This window comes from Aulonocara stuartgranti (genome assembly GCF_965226115.1).
Source record: "Aulonocara stuartgranti genome assembly, chromosome: 8".
Taxonomy (NCBI): domain Eukaryota; kingdom Metazoa; phylum Chordata; class Actinopteri; order Cichliformes; family Cichlidae; genus Aulonocara; species Aulonocara stuartgranti.
In genome coordinates this window covers 18,732,409-18,751,177 of record NC_138959.1, presented here as the reverse complement: position 1 = coordinate 18,751,177, position 18,769 = coordinate 18,732,409, and the positions used below count along the sequence as shown (strand labels likewise).

The 18,769-nt window shown below is 40.9% G+C and overlaps 2 protein-coding genes and 2 long non-coding RNA genes across 23 annotated transcripts; 2 read left to right on the top strand and 2 right to left on the bottom strand.

Annotated features, from left to right (window-relative positions):
* The first annotated feature begins 14 nt into the window (after nucleotides 1-14).
* Nucleotides 15-6,150, top strand: LOC309712615 (uncharacterized protein). 6 transcript variants are annotated; one of them, XM_082543536.1, is made up of 6 exons: nucleotides 15-379; nucleotides 463-593; nucleotides 1,088-1,265; nucleotides 1,397-1,534; nucleotides 4,554-4,598; nucleotides 4,691-6,150. In XM_082543536.1, exons 5-6 carry the CDS (start codon nucleotides 4,559-4,561, stop codon nucleotides 5,512-5,514), a joined length of 864 nt encoding a protein of 287 aa, XP_082399662.1. In that variant the 5' UTR covers nucleotides 15-379; nucleotides 463-593; nucleotides 1,088-1,265; nucleotides 1,397-1,534; nucleotides 4,554-4,558; the 3' UTR covers nucleotides 5,515-6,150. The 6 variants fall into 6 exon arrangements, with proteins under 6 accessions (XP_082399662.1, XP_082399666.1, XP_082399667.1 ...); XM_082543540.1 differs by lacking the exons at nucleotides 15-379; nucleotides 463-593; nucleotides 1,088-1,265; nucleotides 1,397-1,534 and adding exons at nucleotides 2,333-2,567; nucleotides 3,114-3,339; XM_082543541.1 differs by lacking the exons at nucleotides 15-379; nucleotides 463-593; nucleotides 1,088-1,265; nucleotides 1,397-1,534 and adding an exon at nucleotides 2,333-2,567.
* An 88-nt stretch (nucleotides 6,151-6,238) lies between these two features.
* LOC309712616 lies at nucleotides 6,239-8,880 on the bottom strand. Of its 3 annotated transcripts, none has more exons than XR_014278332.1 (3): nucleotides 8,476-8,880; nucleotides 7,912-8,003; nucleotides 6,239-6,744 (listed from the first exon to the last, which is right to left on the bottom strand). It is a non-coding gene; the product is annotated as an uncharacterized lncRNA (long non-coding RNA). The 3 variants fall into 3 exon arrangements; XR_014278333.1 differs by lacking the exon at nucleotides 8,476-8,880 and adding an exon at nucleotides 8,140-8,258; XR_014278334.1 differs by lacking the exon at nucleotides 8,476-8,880 and adding an exon at nucleotides 8,159-8,258.
* A 69-nt stretch (nucleotides 8,881-8,949) lies between these two features.
* LOC309712336 (uncharacterized protein) lies at nucleotides 8,950-15,179 on the top strand. Of its 8 annotated transcripts, XM_082543056.1 has the most exons (5): nucleotides 8,950-9,502; nucleotides 9,586-9,716; nucleotides 10,211-10,661; nucleotides 13,666-13,710; nucleotides 13,803-15,179. In XM_082543056.1, exons 4-5 carry the CDS (start codon nucleotides 13,671-13,673, stop codon nucleotides 14,543-14,545), a joined length of 783 nt encoding a protein of 260 aa, XP_082399182.1. In that variant the 5' UTR covers nucleotides 8,950-9,502; nucleotides 9,586-9,716; nucleotides 10,211-10,661; nucleotides 13,666-13,670; the 3' UTR covers nucleotides 14,546-15,179. The 8 variants fall into 8 exon arrangements, with proteins under 8 accessions (XP_082399182.1, XP_082399186.1, XP_082399181.1 ...); XM_082543060.1 differs by lacking the exons at nucleotides 8,950-9,502; nucleotides 9,586-9,716; nucleotides 10,211-10,661 and adding an exon at nucleotides 10,916-11,678; XM_082543055.1 differs by lacking the exons at nucleotides 8,950-9,502; nucleotides 9,586-9,716; nucleotides 10,211-10,661 and adding an exon at nucleotides 10,917-11,678 and having other exon boundaries at nucleotides 12,225-13,710.
* A 38-nt stretch (nucleotides 15,180-15,217) lies between these two features.
* LOC309712332 lies at nucleotides 15,218-18,524 on the bottom strand. Of its 6 annotated transcripts, none has more exons than XR_014278241.1 (4): nucleotides 17,503-18,524; nucleotides 17,186-17,319; nucleotides 16,941-17,032; nucleotides 15,218-15,773 (listed from the first exon to the last, which is right to left on the bottom strand). It is a non-coding gene; the product is annotated as an uncharacterized lncRNA (long non-coding RNA). The 6 variants fall into 6 exon arrangements; XR_014278242.1 differs by having other exon boundaries at nucleotides 17,167-17,288; XR_014278243.1 differs by having other exon boundaries at nucleotides 17,186-17,288.
* Nucleotides 18,525-18,769: the final 245 nt, after the last annotated feature.

The following is an 18,769-nucleotide window of genomic DNA, read 5'->3' as shown; positions in this document are numbered from 1 at the left end:
CAAGCCTTGTTACAGATTTGGTCACTTTTTATGAACCAAGTCACTGCCTGCATTCTGCACATCAGACACTCTTAGCTGTCTGTGCAGCCTGGCTCAATGCAAAAAGAAAACAAACCGTTTCGTGTTTTAACTCTTTGAACTTTTCTTTTGTGTTTTTAACTAAGATTTTATTGTGTTCTTTAACACACTTTGTAACTGTTTTGAAAGTGCTAGGCAAATTAACTGTTAACTATTACTGTTATTATTGTTATTGACAGTCTGGAGCTTTGGCAGTATGGAAGGTGGATGCGAGAGGGAGACTTCATGGAAACCACCTTGTAAAACATGAATACAAGAAACCTTTAACTTGCTGCATCTTCAGACCGTCCACACCTGGAGAGTAAGCAGCCTTCGAAGTCCCATATCAAGTGGAAGAGTATGACATTTTTTTAATCAAATACTATTTTTTGTATTTTATTATAGTGATGTGGCAATGCTAGCTCGAGCATCTGTGAGAGGAGATGAGCGTGCGCTGGACAAGTTTAGCTGGAAGGGGGCACCTCTGAAGATGGGGCCACAGGAGGGACTTGGATTCTTTATCTGCACTGCAGATGGTAGGAGTTTGTGATTCCTGTTGGAGTTTGGAAAATTAAATCATTTGTTATTTTCAATGCATTTGACCATACTTTCTTTAAGACACAATTTGTTTTTTCATTGCCTTGTATAATTTTGTCTGAGGCCAGCAGTCTTCTGCAGTCACAGCCCTCAATGTATAAAGGCTGTTTATTTTATTTGTTTGTTCTGTAAATTGCATTGATGATACTTTGCTTTATTTTTGAACAGTTACGAAGAACAGTATGAGAAAAGTATTCATGGTTTTAGAAAGTCTGATTAATCCAGCAGACTTGTTGAAAATTATATCAAAAGTGTATTTTGCCTCTGTGAAGCAGTAATCCTGTGGGAGTCTCCAGAAAGGGGAAAATACAACAAGCTATAATGCTATTGATCCAGAATCCAGTCTGATCTTTAATAAATATGAACACTTTGTGGTTTGAGCTGTCAGATATTCCACTTATTTCATCTTTAATCCCATGTCTTATGCATATAGGTAAAGTCCATAGTGTGGATGAGTATTGTAAGACGAGTGTCCTTCTCAGTGTGGAGGGCTCCATCAAGAAACTTCTCTACATGCTACGTGCTACATAACTATGTTTTGTCTCTTGATGAGACTCTGGGATATGAGAGGGGAGAGATGATCAACTGTGTTTCATACTGTGCAGGCAAAGGTAAAAGTTTGCACAGAATTGTAAATGAAAAGAAGCTTTTTCTTTCCCATCACCATATTCCTGAATGTTTGCAAATGCATAGGTTAAAAAAAAAAAACTCGTTGCTTTTTTAAAAATTCTGCAACACTCAGAAATCCTAGCAGCTGGCACCACCAATGGACGCATAGCAATGTGGAGGATGGTGGTGCAGTCGGGTAGCAGTAGACACTAAGCCCCAGTGGAAACTGCAGACACCAACAGAAATTGGAGGAAATGTCACTCAGCTACAGGTAATGTCTTGACCAGCATTAGTACATTACTTTCGTTTGGTTTAATTACACTTTTATTTTAACTGGAGATTGACAGTAACAACACTGTTTTTCTTTGAGCCAAAATTTCATTGAAGGAAATTTCAATGCAGCTTTGATGCTGGATGGAGACAGCAACGCATTTTAAAACCCTGACTTGGACTGTGGGAATCAAGTCTTTACAATACGCACACACACACACACACACACACACACACACACGCACACACACACACACACACACACACACACACACACACACACACACACCAGCCTGACCAATAAGAGCCAAGAGTTGCAGTGATAGGCAGGCTGAACCAGCAAATAGCCAGAAACAACTGGTCAGTGCAGCACCGCCTCAGGTACCACATACAGATTTTAACTGGCTTCTGACTTTGTGTGGTGTGGAGTATGCTAGATTTTATATAAATATGGATGAGATTAGCTGGGGATGAACAAAATCTCCTTCAGCAACTATTAAATAGCCAGAAGGGGCCAGACAGTCAATATATTAATTCAGCGTTCCTACAGAACAGACTGTAAAGCATTCCCAAAAAGTCAAAACAATTATTTTAGCAGCTGATTTCTGTACTTAAAAAAACCCCAAACAAACATTTATTATAGCTCTATTATGTAGGTAATGTAGGAGACGTGGACACAAATACACAGAGGGTTAACGAGGGAAGTGGGAGCACACGGGGAACACAGGCGACACTGATAATCATAACGAGACACGGCAGGAGTAACACAACACTGACGGGAGACTCAAAGTAAAACAGGAAGCACACAGAGACGCAGACCAGATTGGAAGAGAACACAGACATAGCGGGCTGGGAAAACATGGAATAAAACACAAGGAGGAGAAACGAGGCATGGGGGCTGGCAGATACACAGAGGGGGCACACAGGGGGTAAAGTCACGAGGGGAAATCAAATAAGCAACATCTTAACAGAACAACCGAGGGACCCTAAAGCTGACATCAAACAACAACAATACAAGACACACAAAAAACCAGGTAGAAGTCCCAGGACCATGACATGCAGGTGGTTACATATGGTTAAAATGATTCAAATGCACTAAGTATGCATGTTTTTCATATCAATATAGTCCATAACTTGATTACTGTCTGTAGCCCACATGATTAAACACTTTAGTTACATAAAACATGTGAGTTTAGATTTTATCTACTGTATAGCCTGTATAGTAAATTAATATGTAGCCCAATAAGTATAAAATCCAGAAAGCTACACAACATGGGACGGTTCATTTACAAACACAGTTCTAACTTGAGTTTCACACAGTTTTTATTAGAAAACAATCAAATTGTTAAATGCTTCAAGTACACAAAATGTCAGAAATCTGCACCGTCATGAACAGAAATTTAAACCTAATTTTTCGTGATTTGTTGATTAACCCTCCGAGGTCTAAATCCCACGTTGTGCACATCAACATCACAGATTTGTACAAATAAAATTTATAACAAAGACATGTTAAATATTAAGCACTGGAAACAGCTTGTTGTTTTGTTGCCATAGCGTTTTGTTTTGTCTCCATTTAAAAGATATCAAAATCTGAGCAAACAACTTGATGTCAAAAGAATCTCTGCACATTCCGCAGTCTTTGCTGCTAAAGTGACATCACAGCATTTAAGCATGTTTGAATGAAAACATCAGCATATGAACACAAAACTGAAGAGACACTGCAACCGAATGAAAGCAGACCACTATTTAGTGACATTTGGACGTTTCCCTGAGGATTAACTGCTGTGCAATCTACCAAGAACTAAAGTAAGCTCAAATTTCAGTTTATAAACTCAAGATCATTTACTTAAATATATAAAGCCTGATTTCCCTGCTTGCCAGGACAGTATTTATGTACTTTACATTGTGCAAGACTAGACTATATTTTCCATCATAGAGAGGATGATGTGGATCTATTATTCAGGAAAACAAATGAAGACTTAACTATTTGTCAGCTGATGTAATATTTGACAAATGATACATAAATTAGAAAATGTTCTTAATCATATCTTAGAGTGACAGAAGCTCTTTTTAACACGATTATTTCTCAGATTATTTTGTTCATTTAGGAAAATAGAGAAGACGTAAGTTTTGTTCTCAAACAAACTATTAGAATTTCTGAGAAACTGAGCCTACGTGCACATGTACACGGCTATTTTTGAAAGCGCAGCTTTGTCTCTGCATTTGGGCCTTTCGTCCACACCTAAACAGCAGATTGAGTCACTGAAAGGTGAGATTTTTAAAAAGCACGTTTTTGTGTTTAGGTGTGGACGAGGAAAACGGACATTTACTCAGGCAATGTCAAAAGTGTGCGCCGCTGTTGAAGTCACGCTGTGGCCACGTTATTGTTTACATGAGATCAATTTCTACAATGGCAGATGTAGACAACATACTGTGTCTGTTAATCTTAGTATCTGCAGTTTTTACACGCTTACATCAGACGTGGATTCTACATTCAACACAGACGCTCTCCCAACCCAAATCCTGACGTCGGTTTGGAAGAAATGTAATTTAAAAAAATGACATTTATGTATGCTGTATGCATTTAGTCCATTCCAAAGTTGTGAGTCTGTCTTTAGTTATTAACATTTGAAACGATGAAGGCACGTGAAAGTGACACAAAATTAGCTGCTTTTCCAGAAAAAGACAAAAACTTCTCAGAAGTACGTAAGGTTTTATGAGGTTTTCCCACCCAGGCTTCTAGACTTCTGATTGGCCAACATTTCTACACGGTTAAGATTTGGCGTGTTCTTGACAGCGTTTCACTTTGTTTTTAGTGTTTAGATGTGGAAGGAGATATTTTTTCAAAACTGCACATGTGGACTGGATTTTTTTTTTTTTAAACGAAAAAGGAAAATTGTCCGTTTTCAAACATAGCCGTGTACGTTTGGACGCAGCCTAAAGTCATCACAAAAAAAGCAAATTCTCTGAACATTCTGGGTTGAGGTTTAGTGATCATTGTTGTTTTGTGTTCCTTGTAGTCAAAATGAGTGCAAGTGGAGACGGACCACAAAATAACCAAAACGGTAAGCACATGTACTCAGTCTTGAAACTGATGAAAAACAGATTTTCAGCAGATAGTTATGGATGTTAATTAAAAGATTTAATGATCTTGCAGGCCAACAGGTTAACCCACGAATGTTGGCAAATGGAGATCAGGAACCTGCTAATGGCTTCCTGAACAATCTGTATCGCGCTCTCCATGAATATTGTTGCTATCTAGATGAGCTAATAGCTTCAGTACTGGCACAATATGACAATTACCTTTACGGGGACGAAGACGATGACGATGACGATGACGACGATGACGACGACGACGACGACGATGACGACGACGACGACGACAACGACGATGACGACGACGACGACAACGACGATGACGACAACGATGACGACGACGACGATGACGACGACGACGATGACGACGACAACGACGATGACGGCGACGACGATGACGGCGACAACGATGACGACGACGACGATGACGGCGGCGACGGCGACGGCAACGATGACGATGACGACGACGACGACGACGATGTTCAAAATATTCATGTGAGGGACAATAATGCCAATGGTGACAACGATGAACAGCACGGGGATGCTGTGGTTGTGATCATTTTCAATGTTGGTGGCATTGAAAATGAGGAGGCATTTGAAGGCCGCATGGATGGTCGCCAGTACATCCCAGAAGAGGACCCTCAGCCAGGTGTTTCCAGGAAGAGGTCTAGAGAGAGGGATGAAGAAGATTTAGGAGCAAACAAAAGAATGAGATGGAGCGATGATGACTCTGAAGTATTTGAAGATGCGCACGAAGAGCTTGAACATGAAACTGGAGGCTCGAGGAAGCGTTCCCGAGAGGATTTTGAGGAAGAAGAGCAATACTTGCCTGTGTGCAAACTTCAGAGGTGTTCAATTGAGTCGACCAGCAGCAATGAAGACTAAGACTACTTCGACGGGTTTTTTCAGTATCCTTTCAGTAATCTGATGGCCTACTCAGGTGATCCTGAATCCTCTATGCTGCAATAAGCTGGGCATACACTGTGCTGCGATTTTTCAGTCGCGTTATTCGGCTCCTGATCAAACTGTAGGATTGACTCGCAGGGGTGAGAAGTTTGATCAAGGCCAAACTCGGGACGATCCCCAAAACGATCGCACGACTGAAAAATCGGCTCAAAATGGGCCAAAAATCGCACAGTGTATGCCCAGCATTAGGCTGCCGGGGGATTCCCATGATGCACTGGGTGTTTCTTCTTCACCCACTATGTTTAATAGACCTCTCTGCACTGAATGGTACTTGTTATTAACCTCTGTCTCTGTTCCATGTCTTTATACTATTTTCCTTGCCCCTCCCCAACCGGTCGCAGCAGATGGCCGCCCCTCCCTGAGCCTGGTTCTGCTGGAGGTTTCTTCCTGTTAAAAGGGAGTTTTTCCTTCCCACTGTCGCCAAAGTGCTTGCTCATAGGGGGTCATATGATTGTTGGGGTTTTCTTTGTAAGTATATCTTACAATATAAAGCGCCTTCAGGTGACTGTTGCTGTCATTTGGCGCTCTTTAAATAAAATTGAATTGAAAATTAAATAGATGTCACTGTGATGATTTCTTCCCTGCATAGAAAGCTTAGACCCAAATGCAGATTCAATGCACATGGTTAAACTATTTATGAGACTTTAGAGAGGGAATGGAGAACGTGGCTCGAGCTAGGAGTGTCAGCAGACAGCAGGAACCAGAGGAAAAGCTATCGAGAGACTGAACACCTGGCTCCTGATGGGAACAATCCAACGGGAATTCTGCAACAGAGGGAGAAGAAGTTGCTGGACGGGTAAGGGAGTTTGAGGGTAGGATGAGTATGTTGGCAGAGGAGACCTAAACACAGGGAAAACAAGGTTAAACACAGGGAAGGAGCACGCCAGAACTGGAGCAGAGGGGAAGCCTAGTTACCACTGGAGATGGCAGAACAAACTGGCGAGGAGTAGCAGGCAGCGCTGGTTTAAGAAGCCCTCCTGCTGATTGTTTGCAGATGAGGCCCAGGTGAGATGCTGGAAACTCCACCTCTGAAGTGTGGACACAGTATCCCCATTCCAAGTGGAAAAGCCCCTCAGACACTTCCATGGTGCATGACAAGAAGGATGAGAAAGCATTCATGGTCCATCCATCCCTCCGTCAGCGTAATGCCTAAAAGTTTATTCAGATGTAAATGTATTACATTTTTAAATAAAGATCATCAGTGTTTTTAATGACGCTGCAGTTCATTCATGTGTCTCTATTGGACAGTGTTGTAGAAGTTACAGAAGACAGGAATCAGTTCCAGCTTGGCCTGACATTTGATCACTAGTGATGTGTGATACCACTGATTTCCTTTCCGATCCCATACCAAGTAAAATTCAGGGTGGTATCGACGATACTGCTCCGATACTTTGTACAAAAACTTTACTCTTTTATTGTATCTCAAATTATAGCGTCATAATCATTACAGGACATCAGATTACTTGTTCTTATCACTTAATAATGCAGAATTCATCATATAGAAATCAAAAACCTGAAGTTGTGCACTATGTGAACACCTTGCCTGCCTGCAGCACTAAAGGACTCCCTGAGAGACGTCTGTCTCACCCTAGCAGCACCCGTCCTTCTCCTCCTCTTCAGTTTGCCTCAACATAAGCTCGTCATATTCTGTGATATGATTTACTTTGAGGTGTTTGACAAGGTTAGTGGTGTTGCCACAACACCTCACTTTCTTGCCACATGTATCGCAAACCACGTCAGGGCTGTTTGTGGATGTAAAATACGTGCGCACATGACTCCAGTTACGCTCAGCCATTGTTGTGAGTGCGCACGCCACAGGCTGCCACACATTTATACAGCCGTATTTCACACATGACTATAAAAGGCGGAAGAGGGAGTAGTTCTTTCCAATGTAGACAATCTGAATGATAGTTTCTTTCCACTGTGTTCCTGTTAATGAAAAACTACAATTTACCCCAAAATGATTCAAATATCGATATTTTAATGTGGAAACCTTCTGTTTCCACATCTGGACTTTCTGTTGCTGCCCACGCGGGTGAAACTTTCTTTGAAGTGGCTCATTGAAGTTGTAATTGATAATCAATTCCCACACAATGTGAGAATCCAATCAATTTGTTTATCAGGGGAAAGGTGTGATTTCTTAGGACACTGGAGCCTAACATTAACTGGTTTAAAATTAGCTTATTTCCATAAGAAGAAAAACATACTGAGAAAGAGATCACCAAAATATACATGTACAAATGTGAAATAGTCATATGTAGTGTGAAAGAGCTATTTGACATCTTTAAATTCAAAGTAATGTATAAATCCACTTACATAAAACATGAAAAGGCGGCGCAGCGATGCCCATCTCAGCCAGTGTATGATGGTGGGGCAAGATGGCAGCTTCCACAACATGACGCCAGCTCCTATGTATTTTTAGTAGATAAATGATACGTTTATGTATCAATTTGTTGGAAGATGTAATTACACCTTAATTATGTAATTAGAAGCAAAAATGATTTTTTTAAAAATCAAATCACCTCAAAAAATTACTGTACTTACTTTCTAAATCATTCTTTACCTCTGAAAGGGGTGGCTGTGGCTCAGGAGGTGGAGCAGGTCATCTACTAATCAGATGGTTTTTGGGTCGATCCCTGGCTGCTCCAGAGTGCATGCTAACTGTCCTTGGGCAAGACATTAACCCCAAGTCACTCTCTGATGCATTCATCAGAGTATGAATGTGTGTGAATGTTAGGTAGAAAGCACAGAAAAAGGGCTTCTATGAACAGGTGTGAATGAGGCAACCTGTATAGAGCGCTTTGAATGTTCAGGTAGAGTAGAAAAGCACTGTAAAAATTTCTCTGTGTTGATTTCTTTTGGACCTCAAACATTACTCACCTTGTTGCAGGTTTCTTTATTAATGCTGAAAACCCAGAATGGAAACTGACCTTACTGCTTCCTTCCTTTCCAAACTATTGCGGCTCCTCCAACCAACGGCCGCGGCAGGCTAAACATGAGGACACAGATGACGTGCAACAGTAAACACATGAGATACACCTCTGTACTATTTGCTACTTTTATTCCACATACAACTGTCCACTGTACAAATCGGCACACGGCCTCAAACCATTAAACAAATGCACAGACTGCACAAATAACTGCACCATTTACTATGCCAAATTTCAACATTGGCCTATTGCATAACTTAGTGCAGAAGTATACATAAACCAAAAGATGCATCAAAATGATTCAAGCTGCGCTCAAGCTGCAGTCAACAGAAGGTTTCGCCTCATGCTCACCCTACCTTTCTGCTCATTAACATCAGGTGCCGTGAACAGTTGAGTGCAACCACATTTATCACACCCATTAAATCCTTTTATCTCATTGTGTTTGAATAATTGTAATTCCTTCTACTGGGATCTCAGCCAGAAGTCCATCTTTCACCTCCAGCTCATTTAAATCTCAGCTGCCAGACTTATAACAAATTCAAAGAAATAAATCATCATTCTCCTCCTCACAACCTTTTGGGTATACGATACATGGGTACAAGCCTTGTTACAGATTTGGTCACTTTTTATGAACCAAGTCACTGCCTGCATTCTGCACATCAGACACTCTTAGCTGTCCGTGCAGCCTGGCTCAATGCAAAAAGAAAACAAACCGTTTCATGTTTTAACTCTTTGAACTTTTCTTTTGAGTTTTTAACTAAGATTTTATTGTGTTCTTTAACACACTTTGTAACTGTTTTGAAAGTGCTAGGCAAATTAACTGTTAACTATTACTGTTATTATTGTTATTGACAGTCTGGAGCTTTGGCAGTATGGAAGGTGGATGCGAGAGGGAGACTTCATGGAAACCACCTTGTAAAACATGAATACAAGAAACCTTTAACTTGCTGCATCTTCAGACCGTCCACACCTGGAGAGTAAGCAGCCTTCGAAGTCCCATATCAAGTGGAAGAGTATGACATTTTTTTAATCAAATACTATTTTTTGTATTTTATTATAGTGATGTGGCAATGCTAGCTCGAGCATCTGTGAGAGGAGATGAGCGTGCGCTGGACAAGTTTAGCTGGAAGGGGGCACCTCTGAAGATGGGGCCACAGGAGGGACTTGGATTCTTTATCTGCACTGCAGATGGTAGGAGTTTGTGATTCCTGTTGGAGTTTGGAAAATTAAATCATTTGTTATTTTCAATGCATTTGACCATACTTTCTTTAAGACACAATTTGTTTTTTCATTGCCTTGTATAATTTTGTCTGAGGCCAGCAGTCTTCTGCAGTCACAGCCCTCAATGTATAAAGGCTGTTTATTTTATTTGTTTGTTCTGTAAATTGCATTGATGATACTTTGCTTTATTTTTGAACAGTTACGAAGAACAGTATGAGAAAAGTATTCATGGTTTTAGAAAGTCTGATTAATCCAGCAGACTTGTTGAAAATTATATCAAAAGTGTATTTTGCCTCTGTGAAGCAGTAATCCTGTGGGAGTCTCCAGAAAGGGGAAAATACAACAAGCTATAATGCTATTGATCCAGAATCCAGTCTGATCTTTAATAAATATGAACACTTTGTGGTTTGAGCTGTCAGATATTCCACTTATTTCATCTTTAATCCCATGTCTTATGCATATAGGTAAAGTCCATAGTGTGGATGAGTATTGTAAGACGAGTGTCCTTCTCAGTGTGGAGGGCTCCATCAAGAAACTTCTCTACATGCTACGTGCTACATAACTATGTTTTGTCTCTTGATGAGACTCTGGGATATGAGAGGGGAGAGATGATCAACTGTGTTTCATACTGTGCAGGCAAAGGCAAAAGTTTGCACAGAATTGTAAATGAAAAGAAGCTTTTTCTTTCCCATCACCATATTCCTGAATGTTTGCAAATGCATAGGTTAAAAAAAAAAACTCGTTGCTTTTTTAAAAATTCTGCAACACTCAGAAATCCTAGCAGCTGGCACCACCAATGGACGCATAGCAATGTGGAGGATGGTGGTGCAGTCGGGTAGCAGTAGAGGTGACACTAAGCCCCAGTGGAAACTGCAGACACCAACAGAAATTGGAGGAAATGTCACTCAGCTACAGGTAATGTCTTGACCAGCATTAGTGCATTACTTTCGTTTGGTTTAATTACACTTTTATTTTAACTGGAGATTGACAGTAACAACACTGTTTTTCTTTGAGCCAAAATTTCATTGAAGGAAATTTCAATGCAGCTTTGATGCTGGATGGAGACAGCAACGCATTTTAAAACCCTGACTTGGACTGTGGGAATCAAGTCTTTACAATACGCACACAAACACACACACACACACACACACACACACACACACACACACACACACACACACACACCAGCCTGACCAATAAGAGCCAAGAGTTGCAGTGATAGGCAGGCTGAACCAGCAAATAGCCAGAAACAACTGGTCAGTGCAGCACCGCCTCAGGTACCACATACAGATTTTAACTGGCTTCTGACTTTGTGTGGTGTGGAGTATGCTAGATTTTATATAAATATGGATGAGATTAGCTGGGGATGAACAAAATCTCCTTCAGCAACTATTAAATAGCCAGAAGGGGCCAGACAGTCAATATATTAATTCAGCGTTCCTACAGAACAGACCGTAAAGCATTCCCAAAAAGTCAAAACAATTATTTTAGCAGCTGATTTCTGTACTTAAAAAAACCCCAAACAAACATTTATTATAGCTCTATTATGTAGGTAATGTAGGAGACGTGGACACAAATACACAGAGGGTTAACGAGGGAAGTGGGAGCACACGGGGAACACAGGCGACACTGATAATCATAACGAGACACGGCAGGAGTAACACAACACTGACGGGAGACTATCAAAGTAAAACAGGAAGCACACAGAGACGCAGACCAGATTGGAAGAGAACACAGACATAGCGGGCTGGGAAAACATGGAATAAAACACAAGGAGGAGAAACGAGGCATGGGGGCTGGCAGATACACAGAGGGGGCACACAGGGGGTAAAGTCACGAGGGGAAATCAAATAAGCAACATCTTAACAGAACAACCGAGGGACCCTAAAGCTGACATCAAACAACAACAATACAAGACACACAAAAAACCAGGTAGAAGTCCCAGGACCATGACATGCAGGTGGTTACATATGGTTAAAATGATTCAAATGCACTAAGTATGCATGTTTTTCATATCAATATAGTCCATAACTTGATTACTGTCTGTAGCTCACATGATTAAACACTTTAGTTACATAAAACATGTGAGTTTAGATTTTATCTACTGTATAGCCTGTATAGTAAATTAATATGTAGCCCAATAAGTATAAAATCCAGAAAGCTACACAACATGGGGCGGTTCATTTACAAACACAGTTCTAACTTGAGTTTCACACAGTTTTTATTAGAAAACAATCAAATTGTTAAATGCTTCAAGTACACAAAATGTCAGAAATCTGCACCGTCATGAACAGAAATTTAAACCTAATTTTTCGTGATTTGTTGATTAACCCTCCGAGGTCTAAATCCCACGTTGTGCACATCAACATCACAGATTTGTACAAATAAAATTTATAACAAAGACATGTTAAATATTAAGCACTGGAAACAGCTTGTTGTTTTGTTGCCATAGCGTTTTGTTTTGTCTCCATTTAAAAGATATCAAAATCTGAGCAAACAACTTGATGTCAAAAGAATCTCTGCACATTCCGCAGTCTTTGCTGCTAAAGTGACATCACAGCATTTAAGCATGTTTGAATGAAAACATCAGCATATGAACACAAAACTGAAGAGACACTGCAACCGAATGAAAGCAGACCACTATTTAGTGACATTTGGACGTTTCCCTGAGGATTAACTGCTGTGTAATCTACCAAGAACTAAAGTAAGCTCAAATTTCAGTTTATAAACTCAAGATCATTTACTTAAATATATAAAGCCTGATTTCCCTGCTTGCCAGGACAGTATTTATGTACTTTACATTGTGCAAGACTAGACTATATTTTCCATCATAGAGAGGATGATGTGGATCTATTATTCAGGAAAACAAATGAAGACTTAACTATTTGTCAGCTGATGTAATATTTGACAAATGATACATAAATTAGAAAATGTTCTTAATCATATCTTAGAGTGACAGAAGCTCTTTTTAACACGATTATTTCTCAGATTATTTTGTTCATTTAGGAAAATAGAGAAGACGTAAGTTTTGTTCTCAAACAAACTATTAGAATTTCTGAGAAACTGAGCCTACGTGCACATGTACACGGCTATTTTTGAAAGCGCAGCTTTGTCTCTGCATTTGGGCCTTTCGTCCACACCTAAACAGCAGATTGAGTCACTGAAAGGTGAGATTTTTAAAAAGGACGTTTTTGTGTTTAGGTGTGGACGAGGAAAACGGACATTTACTCAGGCAATGTCAAAAGTGTGCGCCGCTGTTGAAGTCATGCTGTGGCCACGTTATTGTTTACATGAGATCAATTTCTACAATGGCAGATGTAGACAACATACTGTGTCTGTTAATCTTAGTATCTGCAGTTTTTACACGCTTACATCAGACGTGGATTCTACATTCAACACAGACGCTCTCCCAACCCAAATCCTGACGTCGGTTTGGAATAAATGTAATTTTAAAAAATGACATTTATGTATGCTGTATGCATTTAGTCCATTCCAAAGTTGTGAGTCTGTCTTTAGTTATTAACATTTGAAACGATGAAGGCACGTGAAAGTAACACAAAATTAGCTGCTTTTCCAGAAAAAGACAAAAACTTCTCAGAAGTACGTAAGGTTTTATGAGGTTTTCCCACCCAGGCTTCTAGACTTCTGATTGGCCAACATTTCTACACGGTTAAGATTTGGCGTGTTCTTGACAGCGTTTCACTTTGTTTTTAGTGTTTAGATGTGGAAGGAGATATTTTTTCAAAACTGCACATGTGGACTGGATTTTTTTTTTTTTTAAACGAAAAAGGAAAATTGTCCGTTTTCAAACATAGCCGTGTACGTTTGGACGCAGCCTAAAGTCATCACAAAAAAAGCAAATTCTCTGAACATTCTGGGTTGAGGTTTAGTGATCATTGTTGTTTTGTGTTCCTTGTAGTCAAAATGAGTGCAAGTGGAGACGGACCACAAAATAACCAAAACGGTAAGCACATGTACTCAGTCTTGAAATTGATGAAAAACAGATTTTCAGCAGATAGTTATGGATGTTAATTAAAAGATTTAATGATCTTGCAGGCCAACAGGTTAACCCACGAATGTTGGCAAATGGAGATCAGGAACCTGCTAATGGCTTCCTGAACGATCTGTATCTCGCTCTCTGTGATTGTTGTTGCTTTCTACATGAGCTAATAGCTTCAGTACTGGCACAATATGACAATTACCTTTATGGGGACGAAGACGATGACGACGACGACGACGACGATGACGACGACGACGACGACGATGACGACGACAACGACGATGACGGCGACGACGATGACGGCGACAACGATGACGACGACGACGATGACGGCGGCGACGGCGACGGCAACGATGACGATGACGACGACGACGACGACGACAACGATGTTCAAAATATTCATGTGAGGGACAATAATGCCAATGGTGACAACGATGAACAGCACGGGGATCACAATGATGTGGTTGTGATCATTTTCAATGTTGGTGGCATTGAAAATGAGGAGGCATTTGAAGGCCGCATGGATGGTCGCCAGTACATCCCAGAAGAGGACCCTCAGCCAGGTGTTTCCAGGAAGAGGTCTAGAGAGAGGGATGAAGAAGATTTAGGAGCAAACAAAAGAATGAGATGGAGCGATGATGACTCTGAAGTATTTGAAGATGCGCACGAAGAGCTTGAACACGAAACTGGAGGCTCGAGGAAGCGTTCCCGAGAGGATTTTGAGCAAGAAGAGGAATACTTGCCTGTGTGCAAACTTCAGAGGTGTTCAATTGAGTCGACCAGCAGCAATGAAGACTAAGACTACTTCGACGGGTTTTTTCAGTATCCTTTCAGTAATCTGATGGCCTACTCAGGTGATCCTGAATCCTCTATGCTGCAATAAGCTGGGCATACACTGTGCTGCGATTTTTCAGTCGCGTTATTCGGCTCCTGATCAAACTGTAGGATTGACTCGCAGGGGTGAGAAGTTTGATCAAGGCCAAACTCGGGACGATCCCCAAAACGATCGCACGACTGAAAAATCGGCTCAAAATGGGCCAAAAATCGCACAGTGTATGCCCAGCATTAGGCTGCCGGGGGATTCCCATGATGCACTGGGTGTTTCTTCTTCACCCACTATGTTTAATAGACCTCTGCACTGAATGGTACTTGTTATTAACCTCTGTCTCTGTTCCATGTCTTTATACTATTTTCCTTGCCCCTCCCCAACCGGTCGCAGCAGATGGCCGCCCCTCCCTGAGCCTGGTTCTGCTGGAGGTTTCTTCCTGTTAAAAGGGAGTTTTTCCTTCCCACTGTCGCCAAAGTGCTTGCTCATAGGGGGTCATATGATTGTTGGGGTTTTCTTTGTAAGTATATCTTACAATATAAAGCGCCTTCAGGTGACTGTTGCTGTCATTTGGCGCTCTTTAAATAAAATTGAATTGAAAATTAAATAGATGTCACTGTGATGATTTCTTCCCTGCGTAGAAAGCTTAGACCCAAATGCAGATTCAATGCACATGGTTAAACTATTTATGAGACTTTAGAGAGGGAATGGAGAACGTGGCTCGAGCTAGGAGTGTCAGCAGACAGCAGGAACCAGAGGAAAAGCTATCGAGAGACTGAACACCTGGCTCCTGATGGGAACAATCCAACGGGAATTCTGCAACAGAGGGAGAAGAAGTTGCTGGACGGGTAAGGGAGTTTGAGGGTAGGATGAGTACGTTGGCAGAGGAGACCTAAACACAGGGAAAACAAGGTTAAACACAGGGAAGGAGCACGCCAGAACTGGAGCAGAGGGGAAGCCTAGTTACCACTGGAGATGGCAGAACAAACTGGCGAGGAGTAGCAGGCAGCGCTGGTTTAAGAAGCCCTCCTGCTGATTGTTTGCAGATGAGGCCCAGGTGAGATGCTGGAAACTCCACCTCTGAAGTGTGGACACAGTATCCCCATTCCAAGTGGAAAAGCCCCTCAGACACTTCCATGGTGCATGACAAGAAGGATGAGAAAGCATTCATGGTCCATCCATCCCTCCGTCAGCGTAATGCCTAAAAGTTTATTCAGATGTAAATGTATTACATTTTTAAATAAAGATCATCAGTGTTTTTAATGACGCTGCAGTTCATTCATGTGTCTCTATTGGACAGTGTTGTAGAAGTTACAGAAGACAGGAATCAGTTCCAGCTTGGCCTGACATTTGATCACTAGTGATGTGTGATACCACTGATTTCCTTTCCGATCCCATACCACGTAAAATTCAGGGTGGTATCGACGATACTGCTCCGATACTTTGTACAAAAACTTTACTCTTTTATTGTATCTCAAATTATAGCGTCATAATCATTACAGGACATCAGATTACTTGTTCTTATCACTTAATAATGCAGAATTCATCATATAGAAATCAAAAACCTGAAGTTGTGCACTATGTGAACACCTTGCCTGCCTGCAGCACTAAAGGACTCCCTGAGAGACGTCTGTCTCACCCTAGCAGCACCCGTCCTTCTCCTCCTCTTCAGTTTGCCTCAACATAAGCTCGTCATATTCTGTGATATGATTTACTTTGAGGTGTTTGACAAGGTTAGTGGTGTTGCCACAACACCTCACTTTCTTGCCACATGTATCGCAAACCACGTCTGGGCTGTTTGTGGATGTAAAATACGTGCGCACATGACTCCAGTTACGCTCAGCCATTGTTGTGAGTGCGCACGCCACAGGCTGCCACACATTTATACAGCCGTATTTCACACATGACTATAAAAGGCGGAAGAGGGAGTAGTTCTTTCCAATGTAGACAATCTGAATGATAGTTTCTTTCCACTGTGTTCCTGTTAATGAAAAACTACAATTTACCCCAAAATGATTCAAATATCGATATTTTAATGTGGAAACCTTCTGTTTCCACATCTGGACTTTCTGTTGCTGCCCACGCGGGTGAAACTTTCTTTGAAGTGGCTCATTGAAGTTGTAATTGATAATCAATTCCCACACAATGAGAGAATCCAATCAATTTGTTTATCAGGGGAAAGGTGTGATTTCTTAGGACACTGGAGCCTAACATTAACTGGTTTAAAATTAGCTTATTTCCATAAGAAGAAAAACATACTGAGAAAGAGATCACCAAAATATACATGTACAAATGTGAAATAGTCATATGTAGTGTGAAAGAGCTATTTGACATCTTTAAATTCAAAGTAATGTATAAATCCACTTACATAAAACATGAAAAGGCGGCGCAGCGATGCCCATCTCAGCCAGTGTATGATGGTGGGGCAAGATGGCAGCTTCCACAACATGACGCCAGCTCCTATGTATTTTTAGTAGATAAATGATACGTTTATGTATCAATTTGTTGGAAGATGTAATTACACCTTAATTATGTAATTAGAAGCAAAAATGATTTTTTTTAATCAAATCACCTCAAAAAATTACTGTACTTACTTTCTAAATCATTCTTTACCTCTGAAAGGGGTGGCTGTGGCTCAGGAGGTGGAGCAGGTCATCTACTAATCAGATGGTTTTTGGGTCGATCCCTGGCTGCTCCAGACTGCATGCTAACTGTCCTTGGGCAAGACATTAACCCCAAGTCACTCTCTGATGCATTCATCAGAGTATGAATGTGTGTGAATGTTAGGTAGAAAGCACAGAAAAAGGGCTTCTATGAACAGGTGTGAATGAGGCAACCTGTATAGAGCGCTTTGAATGTTCAGGTAGAGTAGAAAAGCACTGTAAAAATTTCTCTGTGTTGATTTCTTTTGGACCTCAAACATTACTCACCTTGTTGCAGGTTTCTTTATTAATGCTGAAAACCCAGAATGGAAACTGACCTTACTGCTTCCTTCCTTTCCAAACTATTGCGGCTCCTCCAACCAACGGCCGCGGCAGGCTAAACATGAGGACACAGATGACGTGCAACAGTAAACACATGAGATACACCTCTGTACTATTTGCTACTTTTATTCCACATACAACTGTCCACTGTACAAATCGGCACACGGCCTCAAACCATTAAACAAATGCACAGACTGCACAAATAACTGCACCATTTACTATGCCAAATTTCAACATTGGCCTATTGCATAACTTAGTGCAGAAGTATACATAAACCAAAAGATGCATCAAAATGATTCAAGCTGCGCTCAAGCTGCAGTCAACAGAAGGTTTCGCCTCATGCTCACCCTACCTTTCTGCTCATTAACATCAGGTGCCGTGAACAGGTGAGTGCAACCACATTTATCACACCCATTAAATCCTTTTATCTCATTGTGTTTGAATAATTGTAATTCCTTCTACTGGGATCTCAGCCAGAAGTCCATCTTTCACCTCCAGCTCATTTAAATCTCAGCTGCCAGACTTATAACAAATTCAAAGAAATAAATCATCATTCTCCTCCTCACAACCTTTTGGGTATACGATACATGGGTACAAGCCTTGTTACAGATTTGGTCACTTTTTATGAACCAAGTCACTGCCTGCATTCTGCACATCAGACACTCTTAGCTGTCTGTGCAGCCTGGCTCAATGCAAAAAGAAAACAAACCGTTTCGTGTTTTAACTCTTTGAACTTTTCTTTTGTGTTTTTAACTAAGATTTTATTGTGTTCTTTAACACACTTTGTAACTGTTTTGAAAGTGCTAGGCAAATTAACTGTTAACTATTACTGTTATTATTGTTATTGACAGTCTGGAGCTTTGGCAGTATGGAAGGTGGATGCGAGAGGGAGACTTCATGGAAACCACCTTGTAAAACATGAATACAAGAAACCTTTAACTTGCTGCATCTTCAGACCGTCCACACCTGGAGAGTAAGCAGCCTTCGAAGTCCCATATCAAGTGGAAGAGTATGACATTTTTTTAATCAAATACTATTTTTTGTATTTTATTATAGTGATGTGGCAATGCTAGCTCGAGCATCTGTGAGAGGAGATGAGCGTGCGCTGGACAAGTTTAGCTGGAAGGGGGCACCTCTGAAGATGGGGCCACAGGAGGGACTTGGATTCTTTATCTGCACTGCAGATGGTAGGAGTTTGTGATTCCTGTTGGAG